The 13,003-nt window shown below is 36.3% G+C and overlaps 1 protein-coding gene across 3 annotated transcripts in view; it reads left to right on the plus strand.

Moving 5' to 3' along the window:
• Positions 1–13,003, plus strand: part of NBEA (neurobeachin) — a 510,074-nt gene that overhangs the window by 461,616 nt on the left and 35,455 nt on the right. For all 3 annotated transcript variants that reach the window (XM_056329059.1, XM_056329057.1, XM_056329058.1), the window contains one exon: positions 319–486. In XM_056329059.1, the coding sequence (XP_056185034.1) occupies positions 319–486 (168 nt within the window). The remainder of the gene's footprint in view (positions 1–318; positions 487–13,003) is intronic.

Below are 13,003 nucleotides of genomic sequence, written 5' to 3' on the forward strand. Positions count from 1 at the left end.
CATCAGTTTTTCTTGACAAATTACCAAACTTCTTGACAAGCCCCCAAATTAATAATTAAAACCCTTGCAGCTAGAGAAACCCAGTACCTGGAAAGAGAATTAGCATGACATAGAGTTGAAGGGAAGAATATCTTTTTAGTGTTTCTTTCTATATAATTAGTTCTGGTTTTTTATGTTTGAAAGATTTCAAATATATCAAGCCCAAACAGGAAATGTAATGATACCCATTATGTTTCCTCAGTTGGAAAAGGTAGGATGTAATTTAAGCATGAAATTGCAAGATGGAATTTACTTCCTAACTCTGAATGTCACTTGCAGGCCCTGGAAAGCGAGTTTGTATCATGTCAACTTCATCAGTGGATTGACCTTATATTTGGCTACAAGCAACGAGGACCAGAAGCAGTACGTGCACTCAACGTTTTCCACTACCTAACATATGAAGGCTCTGTGAACCTGGACAGTATCACTGATCCTGTCCTCAGGGAGGTAGGTGTTTACTGCAATTTCATTCTAAAAATGCTGTCATCTCACAAGAAATGGTACTTTTCCCATCTTTCACTGTTGGAGAAAATTGTTGTGTGTGACTTGATTCAGAACTTAGGTCCTAGGTGACTTCAGAGGCAACTATTAACTGGCAACAAAATGAATGCCCTGAAGTATTTTGTTTGCTTGAAGTTACTAATATATTTAATGGTCAGTTATTTTATAGTTCATGTAGTAGAACTGAAAAGCCGAAAGAAAAACCCACGTCATAGTCATAGGGAAAAAATATCTAACCTATTCAGTCACATAATGTTGCTGAGAGTACGTATCTGAAAAAGGATATGTTTACTAGAGGGATAGTAGCAATTATTCAGATTATACTTGATTAAACAAAAGTAATGAAACTGTTACCAAAATAGAAAATGTTTGCTATTTGTGCATTCAAGTATTTGTGTCTTTGTATGGGTATGTTGAATATATGCACATGCACGCGTATATATATGCAAGTGAGCATTTAAAATTTATTAGTGAATAAAAAAACCCCAACAACTAGCTATCCTGATACATTTCCTTCCAGTGACTGTACTTGTTTTTAGTAAGACTATTAACGTGAATGACCATTTTCTAATATCATCCATTCGTTGGCTAAAACAATTGAAATTTGGTGAAAAGTGTGAAAAAGCAACAGCTGCTAGATGAGTACCGCTGTGATGAAGCTGTAGACACAATCTTCCATTCCCCCAGATAGCTGCCATCTGCTGTATGCAAAACAGTAATAATTTATACATTGCCAGGCGATGTTTTTTTGTTTGTTTGTTTGTTTTCCAATCTTGGAAACAGAAATCTACAGATTTCATAAGGAAATCAATTCTAGAAAGCATTTATATTCAGCTAAATAATTGGGTTTTGGCATGTTGTTTTTAGTAGTGGTTATTGCATCTTGTTACGTTTGGTGGTTTTTCAGGAGCAGAACTAAAGAAAGAACATTCAGACTCCTGGCTTCCTAGAGCTGGATTTTAACACCATGCACTGCAAAGCTTTTTTGTTTTGTAAACAGTTAGTATTTGCTTAGTTTCAAGAATGGCCAGAATTGCTTTGATCCCACTGCCTCAAATACTTAAATTAACATGTACATAATGGATTTCTGGATTTAAACCTGTGAGTGCAAGAAGAGTCAGTAAGGTGCAAAACTGGAGATACTAAGCAGGGATACTTTTTAAACAGGTGTCAAGCACCATGAATACAAGGGATTTGCATGGCTTAAGGTCCTGATTTGCATGGGCAGACTCCTATGCCTTGACTTTAAGGGTCTGCTCCCACAGAGCAGCTTGTAGGATTGAGGTCTATCTGTCTGTCTGTGCACCTTATTTAACATGTTATGACATGATGAGACTTCAGCTCTCCTGTGGCTCTACTTACATGCATACCTTGTCGTCAGAAATTTCAGGAAATTCACGGAGATGTTTTTGTTCACTCACTTGTACATGTAGCCCATGCCCTGTCAGCCAGTAGCACACAAACCTGGTTTTAGGCTGTTTACACCATGTAAACTTCTAAAAGCACAGCTTAATGTTCATTGCCGTGAGTTAAATTAGTAAATAAAATTCATTGTTAGCAATGAGAAGACAACATGTCTAGAAAAAATAAATCCTCCTAATTTTTGTTAGATATAGATACGTAAAGTTGTGTGCATACATTTAAAAATAGTATGCTTTCTTTTCTGAGAGATCTCAGACATTGTCATAAAAAGGTTAAAAAATACTTTTTGTTCATTTTTAATCAGAAATTACAATACACGTTTAAATATATATAGATTTAGAGCTGCCTTCTGTTTCCCTGAGCTCTATTTTTGAAACTAGCAAACATTCTCTGGCCGGTAATAAAACATTTGACATCTTGATGATCTAGTAAATCAGGTATTTGGATGTCATGTTTGTGTTAACAAGTATATATTTTCTATATTCATTGGTGGTTTTTTTCGTTTGTTTGTTTGGTTGGTTTTTACTTCTGCCTTTTACTAGATACTCCAGAAAATATATTAAAAGCAAAAAGATCTTGTAAAAGCCTCTGAAGACCACTTACAAATACAGAAATGTAAGGATAGGAACACTAGCACCTTTTAGAGTAGTAACAATTGTTTAGTATGTTTCTCAGTGGCAAGTGGTAGTGTCTGGCACCTTAACTGAGAAACGCTGAAATTTAAAATTAATTGAGCTTTGCAGTTATCCAGGATAATGCATCTCGGCATCCAAATGCTCTGGATGTTTATTTTCTAAATAAATGGAGACATTTTTGTTCTGTCGCACAGAGGATGGTGAATGTTCTCAATAAATGGCTGTAAAATAAGCCAATCAATACAACCTTATTGGCAGCAGCCATTATCAGACCAGTGGGCTCAGATATGGCAGGAGCCTCCTCAGCTGTGGCCGTAACTAATTCCATATCAAGCCCAGTCCCAGCAGAACCCATCCAGTGAAATAAGGCTCCAAATTAAAAACCCCTCCCAACTAGGTCTGAGCTGATTGGCAAACATCATTTAAAAAGGCAGATCCCTGTGACCTGTTCATGCTATGCCCTGGCTTTTTCATGTTCACCCTTGACACCTCACTCAACCACCGAGAAGTATGTTCTTAGCACTCTGTGAAGAGTGGTAAAGGAGCCACTTCAGTAGCCTTTTAGCTGGAGCAAAAACATTTTCAGTGGTGGGATAACTAATCTCTGCCATTCCTTACATTTTTCTCACATGCATGGGGGAGCCCTCTAAGAACTCTTTACTGTTTAACACTGGAAAAATGGCCATCCGGTGCTTTTGTTCTGTTTGGACCTGTTTAGTAGAAGACTCTCAGTCTGGGTTGCTTCATCTCTGTTTTGCAAATTCACAATGAGTGAAACCAGAATGCTGGGATAGCATTAAGTTTTAGATTTCTAAAGCCTATGAAATTACATATGCCTGCCCCTGTAATAACTCTTTGACAACTTAGTGTCTGCATTGGATGGGTAAAATATACTGATTTCATTTAAACATACTGATTTTGATTTTTCAAACAACATTGTGTTTTGCTGATAACACGAAAAATACTTGATCGCTATAATTTAGGCAACATGAAAATCCTGAATTAAATGCTCCACAGAATGTATAAAATTGAATTTTGTTGTTCAGATCTTTTATGATTAAAAATTAGAAAGTTCTCCATTTTTATCCGTTCTAATGGTCTCTTATTCTGCACATTGTAAAACTCTTCTCATTTTGTAATAAGGAGGAGGAAAAAATGTGTAACAAAATATTTTTCAAGCCCCAAATTATTTTTAATTGCAACTTTTTGTATCCTATTTGTAAATTTTTCCTTTTCTAAAGTAAAAGCCGTGAGGTGAAAGCCAAAACTTGAAAAACAGCTTAAGGATATTGATTCATTCTTACTTGACAGGTGAAATCATGATTGCAGCACTAACCACAGCAATTACAGCATTAAAATGTCAAGAAATTAGAGGTCAGAATAACAGATAATTTTCTTTCTTTTGTCAGATTAGAAATTGACATTTTTTGACAGCACAGGATCTCTGGCTGAGAAAATTATGACAGCTTAACTCATCTTGTACTTGTAAAGCAGTAATTGATAATGAACTTTACCATGACAGTCTTCTCCTGTGGAGAAACATGACAGAACATTCCCGGTACAAAGCCTGTATCTCTTTTTAATATGTAAACAGTAGTTATATTGGACATTAGCTGTTATTTGGAATTGTCTTTACTGTTAGTTTACATCATAATCTAAATCCTTTCCACTGGACAGATTTGGCTGACTTCAGGGGGTTGATGCTGAGAATGCTAATGTATAAAGAACAGTATCAGAAATGTAGCTTATTTATGGTGCTTTGGTGTTATTGGTTCACTTTTTTAGGAAAATACAGTTCCTCCCCTGGCTTCTCCCAGAATGTCTATAGATTTTAGGAGCCCCATTTTTTCTCAGACACCTGGAAATCTGGACACTCAAAAATCAATGGGGTTATGTTTTTTTGAAGTCAGGAACTTTTTTCTGTATGACGCAAAGTGTTGTGGCTGGAAGGGAACAGCACAGTTACACTCTTCATTAGAAAATGCAAAAGAAGAGCTAAAATTATTTTCAGTACTACCTTGCGGATGAAACACAAAATAATTAAGTGGACAGTTAATGCCCAATAGATTAATGACATATAGTACCGAAAGCACACTTAGTATGCAGAAAAGTACTATTTCAGTTTTTCTGTTTGTTTAAAATCATAGCCGGATCTCTATTTACTTTTTTTTAGGCATTCAACTTGCTTGTGATTAGAATTGTGATGTGTTTTGAAAAATCAAGTGAAACATTGTATTACACAGCTATGGGTTTGCTTTAGACTTGAGGCTAACTTTTTGTCATCCCTGTGTTCTGTGTAAGTTGTAAATAGAGCTTAGCAGTGCAGTGCCATTCCTGCATCTTCACCAAACACTTGCACACCCCCAATCCAACAGGAATTGCAAGGGCATAGGAAAGCAAGGCAGTTTGAAGCTACTGGGCTCAGATATTTGTTCTGAGCAGCCACCTGTCAAAATACCTGAGCATACTCGCAACTCACACAGCAAATTGAAAAATGATTAAAATTGCTAGTGTTTGACAGGCAGTTGCTGCGCCTGTAAACTAATCCTAGTAGGACAGTTTTGCTGGCAGCTAACAGAGCATATGGCCTATGCAATATTTATTTCTTTGGTGGTGACTTGATGTTTAGCATATTTAAATAATTTGAAAAGTCATAATGATGCAGTAGTCTTGCAAAGCTTTTCAGTTACCCTCATTTCTGGGTTTTATTTTTCCTCTTATATTTTCTTCTGTTATCTCTTTCTTTGATCTGACAGGAATAACAAAGCATCCCTCTGGATCTGCTATAGTGAAATATGCCCACAGGAAGCAGAGTAGATCACATCAGTTTTCACTTCTTTTTTTTTTTTTTTTCTCCTTTCCTTCCCCCCCCCTCCTTGCTGAAACACTCTTTGCTACTACAGAGGGCTGACATGATAGGGCTGTCAAGACTCAGCAAGATAGATATGTCTTTAACAAAGGGAGCTGGAATGCTAGCCTTTCCCTGGTGGCTGAACCTGGCAAATTTATGAGGAAAAAATTAACACGCTATTCTAATAGCACTATATAACGCTTTCAAGGTAACACCAGCTCTTGCAGCCATGTGCTTGTTCTTGCTTGCGCTCGGAGTTATTCTTATTTATTCTGATTTCATTTTTAACTTGTTAGACCTTTTTCTTCTGGGCGCCGTTTCTTTGATGTGACAAGAATATCAAACCCACCCCTATGGATCTGCTTGATTGAATTGTACCCACAGCACTGGCCACTTACATGTTCAGTTGTGCTTAATTGCCTCCATACAAGGGATGGTCATCACTTCCTTCCTAGGAGCAGTCCTGCTTAGGCATGAATACGGATAGTGATGAAACAAGTAGGAAGCTGCAAGTAGTATCAATATCCCCTTTTTTTCGAAGTTAATTGAAGGAGTCTGTATAGCAAGAGCAGTTATTCAAATGAAAGCGGTTATCAAAGTAGAAATTGTCATCGATGCCGAGGCTTCTGTTCTTCTCTAAGAAATGTGTACTTGCATCCTGTTGATTTTTGTGGAGGAGTCTACGTCTCCTTCACTCCTGAATACTGTATTTCCCAGACTTAAAACCAGGGATTTTTTCCTCCAAATTTATATTGGTTTGGGGAAAATCACCTTGATTATTTTATAGTATTTTTTTGTCTGTAACTCTGGTTTGTATGCATTAAGATATTATCAACAGAAAACTAATTTATTTTTTTTGTTTCACTCTGCGAGCACCTGTGCATATAATGATTTTCATATCTTTCCAATGAATTTCAGAGCTCGGTGTCATCCTCTGTAAATGGGAAAGGAAGAGTTTTTACTTGCTGTCACTTTCTCTGATAGCTTGCTGTAGATCAAGAAGAAAACCACAGGGATTTTCTGAAAGTAAGATATTTATTTCTGTAGGTAAAGATTACTGCAGGAGGCGCTGAATACATAAGCAAACACCTTAAGTCAGAATATTCAGTAAGGAATTAGTGTAATTTGCATGAGGTCAGTTACCATGCAGTAATTGCCCAGTGTATATGCTTTTATTTTGAAATTAATGTGTGCTCTTTTCCTTGTTTCTTCTTCAAGGCAAAGGGCTTTCAGAAGGTGTTTTACTGAAACACTTTAGCTATGCATCCAATTTTACTATGAAAATAACTTTTCGGGAGCACCTACTCTAAGTAACGCGAGCCATTTATGACAAGGAGTCAGAAATCATAATCTGATCCATAGGATTCCAAATTAAAAACAACCTTTTACCATTGCTCAAAACAATTTTAATCTATTAATCTAACTGTAGATTGTATTAATCTAACTCTAGATTGATCATGATGTCTCCAGTTAATGGATGTGCTAGAGATGATCAGTAGTCAGTATTTTAGTGAATCTGTGCTGATCTGTGCTCATGACCATTCCTGGGTCGTGCCGTTATGTTTATGGGAATTCAGAATCTTTCATAGTCAAGAAAATATACAATTCCTGGAACCAAACCAAATTGTGGCATACAGGTGGGTATTTTTGGGTCCAAAATGGCATATTAGAAGGTCTGAGATTTGCTTATTATTCATTGTAGTTGTGATTAAAAAGCTCAGTATCCAGACAGAGCTAAGCACTACCACTCAATGTACATCACCGACCATACATTGAACATTCGAACAGAAGAACTGCCAATAACTTACTTAGCTGATGAGACTTCAGCCAACCTATGTGATAAATATTTCAGATAATTAATTCATCAAAGGAATACAAAGGTGAGTTTGTAAATAACTCATAGCCCAGAAAAATGTCTCAGTCTACTTCACTCAATTATTTGGAATAAATTGTTTGGCCATTTCTCACCTACATTAGAAATTTCATGTGCATTTTTGTCAGAACGTGCTGGAGTCCTACTCAAACTGGGTGTAATGTTTTGCTGATAGAAAAAGAACATCATTAACTACAATTGCTCTCTTTTATTGCAGAAATATATAAAATATAGGTCTTGTACATGAAAATTTTTTCTTTATTGTCTGGTTATTTTGTTTTTCTCCATATGGATGGCAGGTACCAATTAATTGACTTTTAAAACTAGCAACAAGCATTTCACCATACACTTAAAGTAATTTTTTATGTGAGAGAGAGATAGGGTGAAAATTACTGCGGCTGATTGTAACAGAAATAGCTGGAAGGGGCTTCTTTTTTCCTATTAGCACAGATTTCAGTTATATTACGCTGTCATTACCTCAGCATAAATTAACTATTATTCAAAACATTTCACACACAGCAGTTTATTGAAACAGATATTACTCAGTCTAAGTATCTAGTCATTCACTTAGAAAGATGCAAAGCTGAGCTTTCTAAATGTTTTAAACATATTGATAATGTGCCTCTTTAATGCCATTTTGAAGCCTGTATACAGTATATCTATATTATTGTTTTCAATTTATGTCAAGAACAAAGTGAAGTTTTGAAGAATGTGTTCTGGGAAATAATCCAAACAGAATTATTTCTTTATAAGCTAAACCCTGAAAATAACTGAGAACATTTATTTTAAACATAACACTATAACCTGTTTCCAAAACTGAAATTCTAATATGCACTGAAGCTTCATGAATACTATATGTGACACCTTTCAGTATGTATGTTTTACCTACTTCCTTGTCAGTCCTTTTTCAGCTGTTATTTCTGTAGGTTTGCCTGTTCTCTGGGATAGTTCTTGTGTCCTGCAGTGGACAAACTGGAGGCTGGCAGGTGGTTGGAACCTCATAACCACAATTTGTACTGAAAAGTATGTGCTTTGCAAATCTCAGAGCACCTTCTTAAGGTGGGAACAAGGCAGATGATTTGTAATACAAAGATGAAGCTGAGAGCGAAGAGATAAGCCAGCATTTACTTTCCATTCAGACAAAAAAGAAAACCACTATTTTTTTATTACCACATTCTTAACTTTTTAAGTTTTATTTCATTAACAAGGAAATATTTTAGGTATGAGTTTTGCTTTTTTGTTGACAAAGCAAGAGTAGAACATGAAGTCGCACTTTTAATTTTGAGTCACACTTCTAATTTTGTAGGTTTATATTTATAAAACAAGAACAAAATATGCATGCTATGGTTTACTGAGTCTGTTCTGCTTTCCAAGCATTAAAAAAATGTCTTCAGTGATCATGTTTTATTTCAATAATAAAACAGAAGAAAAAGTCACAGCTAAAATGCATTCTTTAATGATTAAGTACCCTTTCCTCTTTTATTACAGCAAGCTTTCACAAGGCCTGTTCTGTTGTTTGTTTCCCTGTTTTCCTCATTTTCTCCTGTGTTTTTTCTACAGGGGAAGTTCTTAATTGTAAAATAAGTAGAAATAAATATGATGTGTGTTCTGTGTATTGGCTTTCTGAAACGTGTAAGTTATCCTTCTGACAGTAAAGACTCATTAGTTGAGCTATTAATAATGTTTATTTTCATGACAATGATATTCTCTAGACTTGATCCTATGCCTTCATTTATTCGCTTCTACATCAAAAGATGTCGGTGTCCCAGTAGTTCAAATGACTACCTGCTTATGATCATCTGAATTCTTGTCAACTACTGGCCAAATTGCCATGGGGTATGAACAGTCACTAACTCATGTTTTGGTTGAACTTCCTTGCGAGCATGGTGTGCTGTTCTCCATGCTGCCTTACCAGAATGATTTGAGAGAGTTCAGAGAAGAGCATCTGAGTGATGAGAGTACAGAGGAGACTGATTTATGATTTCAAGAGCCTGATAGAATATAACAGAGTGAAAGGGGACATGTAGCAGAAAGTTAGGAATATGGAGAGCTGCTCATGCCAATGGAGATAGGGATATTACTTGGTCTGATGCCAGATTAACTAGCAGTTACAGGATCAAATTCAGATGGGAAAGTTCAGGCTTAGTGGCAGAAGTTTCCAATGGTCTATAGGCTGCAATTTGACTGTACAAATCTTATTAGAGAAACTGTAGAAGACTCATTAAATGGGTCATTTCAAACTAGACTGGGCAAACACTGTAAAAATGCATTGTTAGAAGAATGTACGCCAAGGGCAGATAGAAAAACTGGGACTTTTCAATCCATATCTTGTATTCTGCTGGGTTCTGTTACGGTCATGGCTGTAAGCATTGCATGATTGCAACCATTTTGTCAGTCATTGCTGTTTTGTCTGTACCTCATGATTACATTAGCTTCCATCATAAGTCATTGCATCTTTTTAAAAAAAATCAGGATTGTTTTAGTAACTTTTAAATTTTTGACTAATGGTTAATGTAGGGGTTTTTTAATTTCTACGTTATGGGTGGAAAGTTTTCATGACACTTAGTTTAGCTCTTTGGAGCTCTTAATTGTTGAAGCCTCTCTGTCTGAAGGGTCAGTCCTTTGCTGAGTTACGTAGGCTAACATCAACAGGTTGACAAAATGTGCTCAGTAGATGTCCTCAGCACCTACCCTCTATAGATTGCAATCCAGAGTCAGTTTACTACACCTCCTACAACCAAACCCAGTTGCACGTAATTTACACCAAGTCAAAGAAATTAAATACTATCCTAAATGTTAACATTCCATGTTTTATCTGTTATATTGCCAACTTTGTCATAAAGTTATACAAAAGGTATGAATATGTAATAGTTTTACAGAATACAATGCAAATGTATGAGCATTTCCTAAGACAGAAAGAGGACAGTATTAGGGAGGGAAATGCAATTGGAGAGTAAGGAAACAAGATATTTTTCTTAAAAAAAAAAAAAAGGAATAAATTCAGTTGATGGACAGAAAAATAATGAAAGGTGGGGGAATTTAAAAATTTTTGTTCTTTAAAAAATCATTTCCTCCCAAAATAAACACATCATACAGAAACTTTACTTTTATTGTTGATTTTAACAAGTCTAACTGAATTTTTAAAGCTCACAATTTAGCTTTTAAAATAAAAAGCATATTTGAAACCAGCTGAAAATATGCACTATGAAAGCTCTTAGTCATGAAGGAAAAAAAAAATTAGAAGGGAGTGGATGAAGTTTCAAAGTTTCAATGAAACCTCCTGCTGATATTACTGTTGCATTTGTATGGATAGAATGCCTATGCTTAAAGGCCTCTATGCTCTTAGAACTGACAATTAAAAACATACATGGTGTCTTAAACAAAACCAAAAGAAAGAGGAGCTAGTAAATAGTATTAAAAACTTGTTGTCGTCCCCAACAAATTCTCCCTTCTGATGACACGGAGTAAAATTTCCTTGTGTGTAAGAGGCAGTGCACTATTCAGATGACATCACCCTGAAAACCATGGGAAGCAGCCCAATGCTACATCCTTGGCTCCACTCCCAGTTACTCCCCAAAGCACTTAACAAGTCTAAGGTACTTGTATTTTATTCTCATCTGCGTTAGTTTTTCCTTTTCTTACAGTGGCTGTGCGGGTACCAGCAAAGCCAGGCTCTTTCTATTTGTGCGACCTTTCCTGGCTAGCAGAAGTCAGGAGCCATTTGGTCTCCCAGCTTGAAAGTCCTTCAGAAGTAGTCACTCCCCCAGTTTCCTCACAAACACTACTGCTTTTTTCGCTTGACGCATTGGCCTGTTGAGAGCTGTGAGTAGAGGTCAAGTTGACTGCTTCTGTTTTCCAGACCAGGCTGTGGAATAAGGACAGAGATGCTCAGTTTTGCTATTTTGTCTAGAATAGAGATTGTTCTATGTCTCTTTCCCCTGGAGATCTTAATGAACAGTAGAAGTTTCTTCTTTCTTCTGCCTCAATGGAGAAGAAAAGTAACAAGAGATTTTTCACAAGTACTTTCTCTGTTTTGTAGTGTTTCTACTCCTGGACAATATCTGGAGCTCAATTAATGTAAGAATACAAAGGTACAATCATACCACTGTCCTCATTGCAACAGAGTAGCTAGTGTCTGTTTTTCAGCGTTCTGGTTAGTATAAATGCTGATGAATAAGTGACGTGTGGGTTTAATTATTATTTTAATACTTTTTAAATGACAGGAAAACCAAAAGTACCTTTAATTTTTACCCAGAGTGAAGCCCTGCATGTGCTGTAGTGTTTAACTGCACTGGTCAGGGTAAGCAGCTTCTCTTCATGTCTGATGAGAGTTGAAGGAGGGGAAATGGCACTGTTAGGAAGATGGGCTTTTAAACAGCTCCTGTCTTCTTGAAGGAGGGAGAGGCCAAGGTGCAGTGGGAGCATGAGAAACCAGGTGAACAATGAAGAAGGGGAAAGGACAGAAAGGACATTTGAAGTTCTTGACATAAAGGAGGAGGAGGTAGGGAAAGGGTTACGAAGGCAGTCCTTGGGAGCCTTGTAGGAGTGAAGGAATTACCATAGGAACAGAGAGATCTTGGTATGGTTGTTAATGCAAAGAAATGATGTTTGCAGCCTTCCCAGAGCTTTATGGGATTTTTTTAGTCCTGACCTTTGGGACTTCTTTTTTCATTGTGATTTCATTGAAATATTGCATAATAGAATCTAGTTAGGCATTTCTAAACAAAAAAGACTATTTTAAGTACTTTTGACTTGTAAAATTTAGCAGGTTTCTAAATGCAGTTGATGGTGTTTTTAAAAAAATACTACTGGCAATTTTAAGACTAGTACAACTGGAAATTCAGGCTTTCTGGCTGTTACTCACTGCTTTTCACATGTGGAAACAATTGCAGTGTCCCAGACAGCAGCAGTGTTTTTTTAAAATGCCTGTAAATTTTAGTGACTGCCAACTATGGGATGCTAATGACAGTTTTCATATAATTTTTTTATTCCTTCACTTCCTTTTTTGTAGACTTTGAAAATCTGTAGTGGTTCAGTCAGAAGTGAAGCTACATGTAAAAATTCAGAGGATTTTTTTATTTCTTATTCAAGGAAATGTAAACAATTTTATTTCTTTCAGAAAAGCCTTGAAATAACTTTCTGTTACTGGAGATAATGTGCTTGGAATCTGAGGAGCCTTTTCAGAAAAGAATGTTTGTGTCATAAGTTTGCTCTGTTTCAAAAAAAAAAAAAATCTCAAAGATCTAATAACATAACTTCTCAGCATCCTGGCTAGTATTTCATATTAAAAAAAAAAAAAAAAATTAGTTAAAGGATGACATCGGGGAGAGGAAAGGAAACACTTTGCTTAAAAGCAAAAACTCCTGAGTAGGAGTGTCAAGAAATAAGAGGTATGACAAACCTAAGACTGTCATGATAGATTTAAAAAAAAAAAAAAAAAGTGAAATGGAAAGTTGCGAGCAGGGTTAGCTTCAAGAGGAGTTTTGGAATTAACAGGAACCTGAATTTCTTGGAACTTGAAACTGACAACACAAACTCGGGAAGAAAGAAAGAAAGAGTTTGGCCAGAATAGAAGATGATGTTCTGAGCAAGTTCTTGCTAAGACCTGAGCAAGGACTCTCTCTCAGTAACAGGATTTATGCAATGGGAGGCATATTGAGGCAACAGAACTGGTTTGGTTTG

This window comes from Falco biarmicus, chromosome 2 (assembly GCF_023638135.1).
Source record: "Falco biarmicus isolate bFalBia1 chromosome 2, bFalBia1.pri, whole genome shotgun sequence".
NCBI lineage: Eukaryota > Metazoa > Chordata > Aves > Falconiformes > Falconidae > Falco > Falco biarmicus.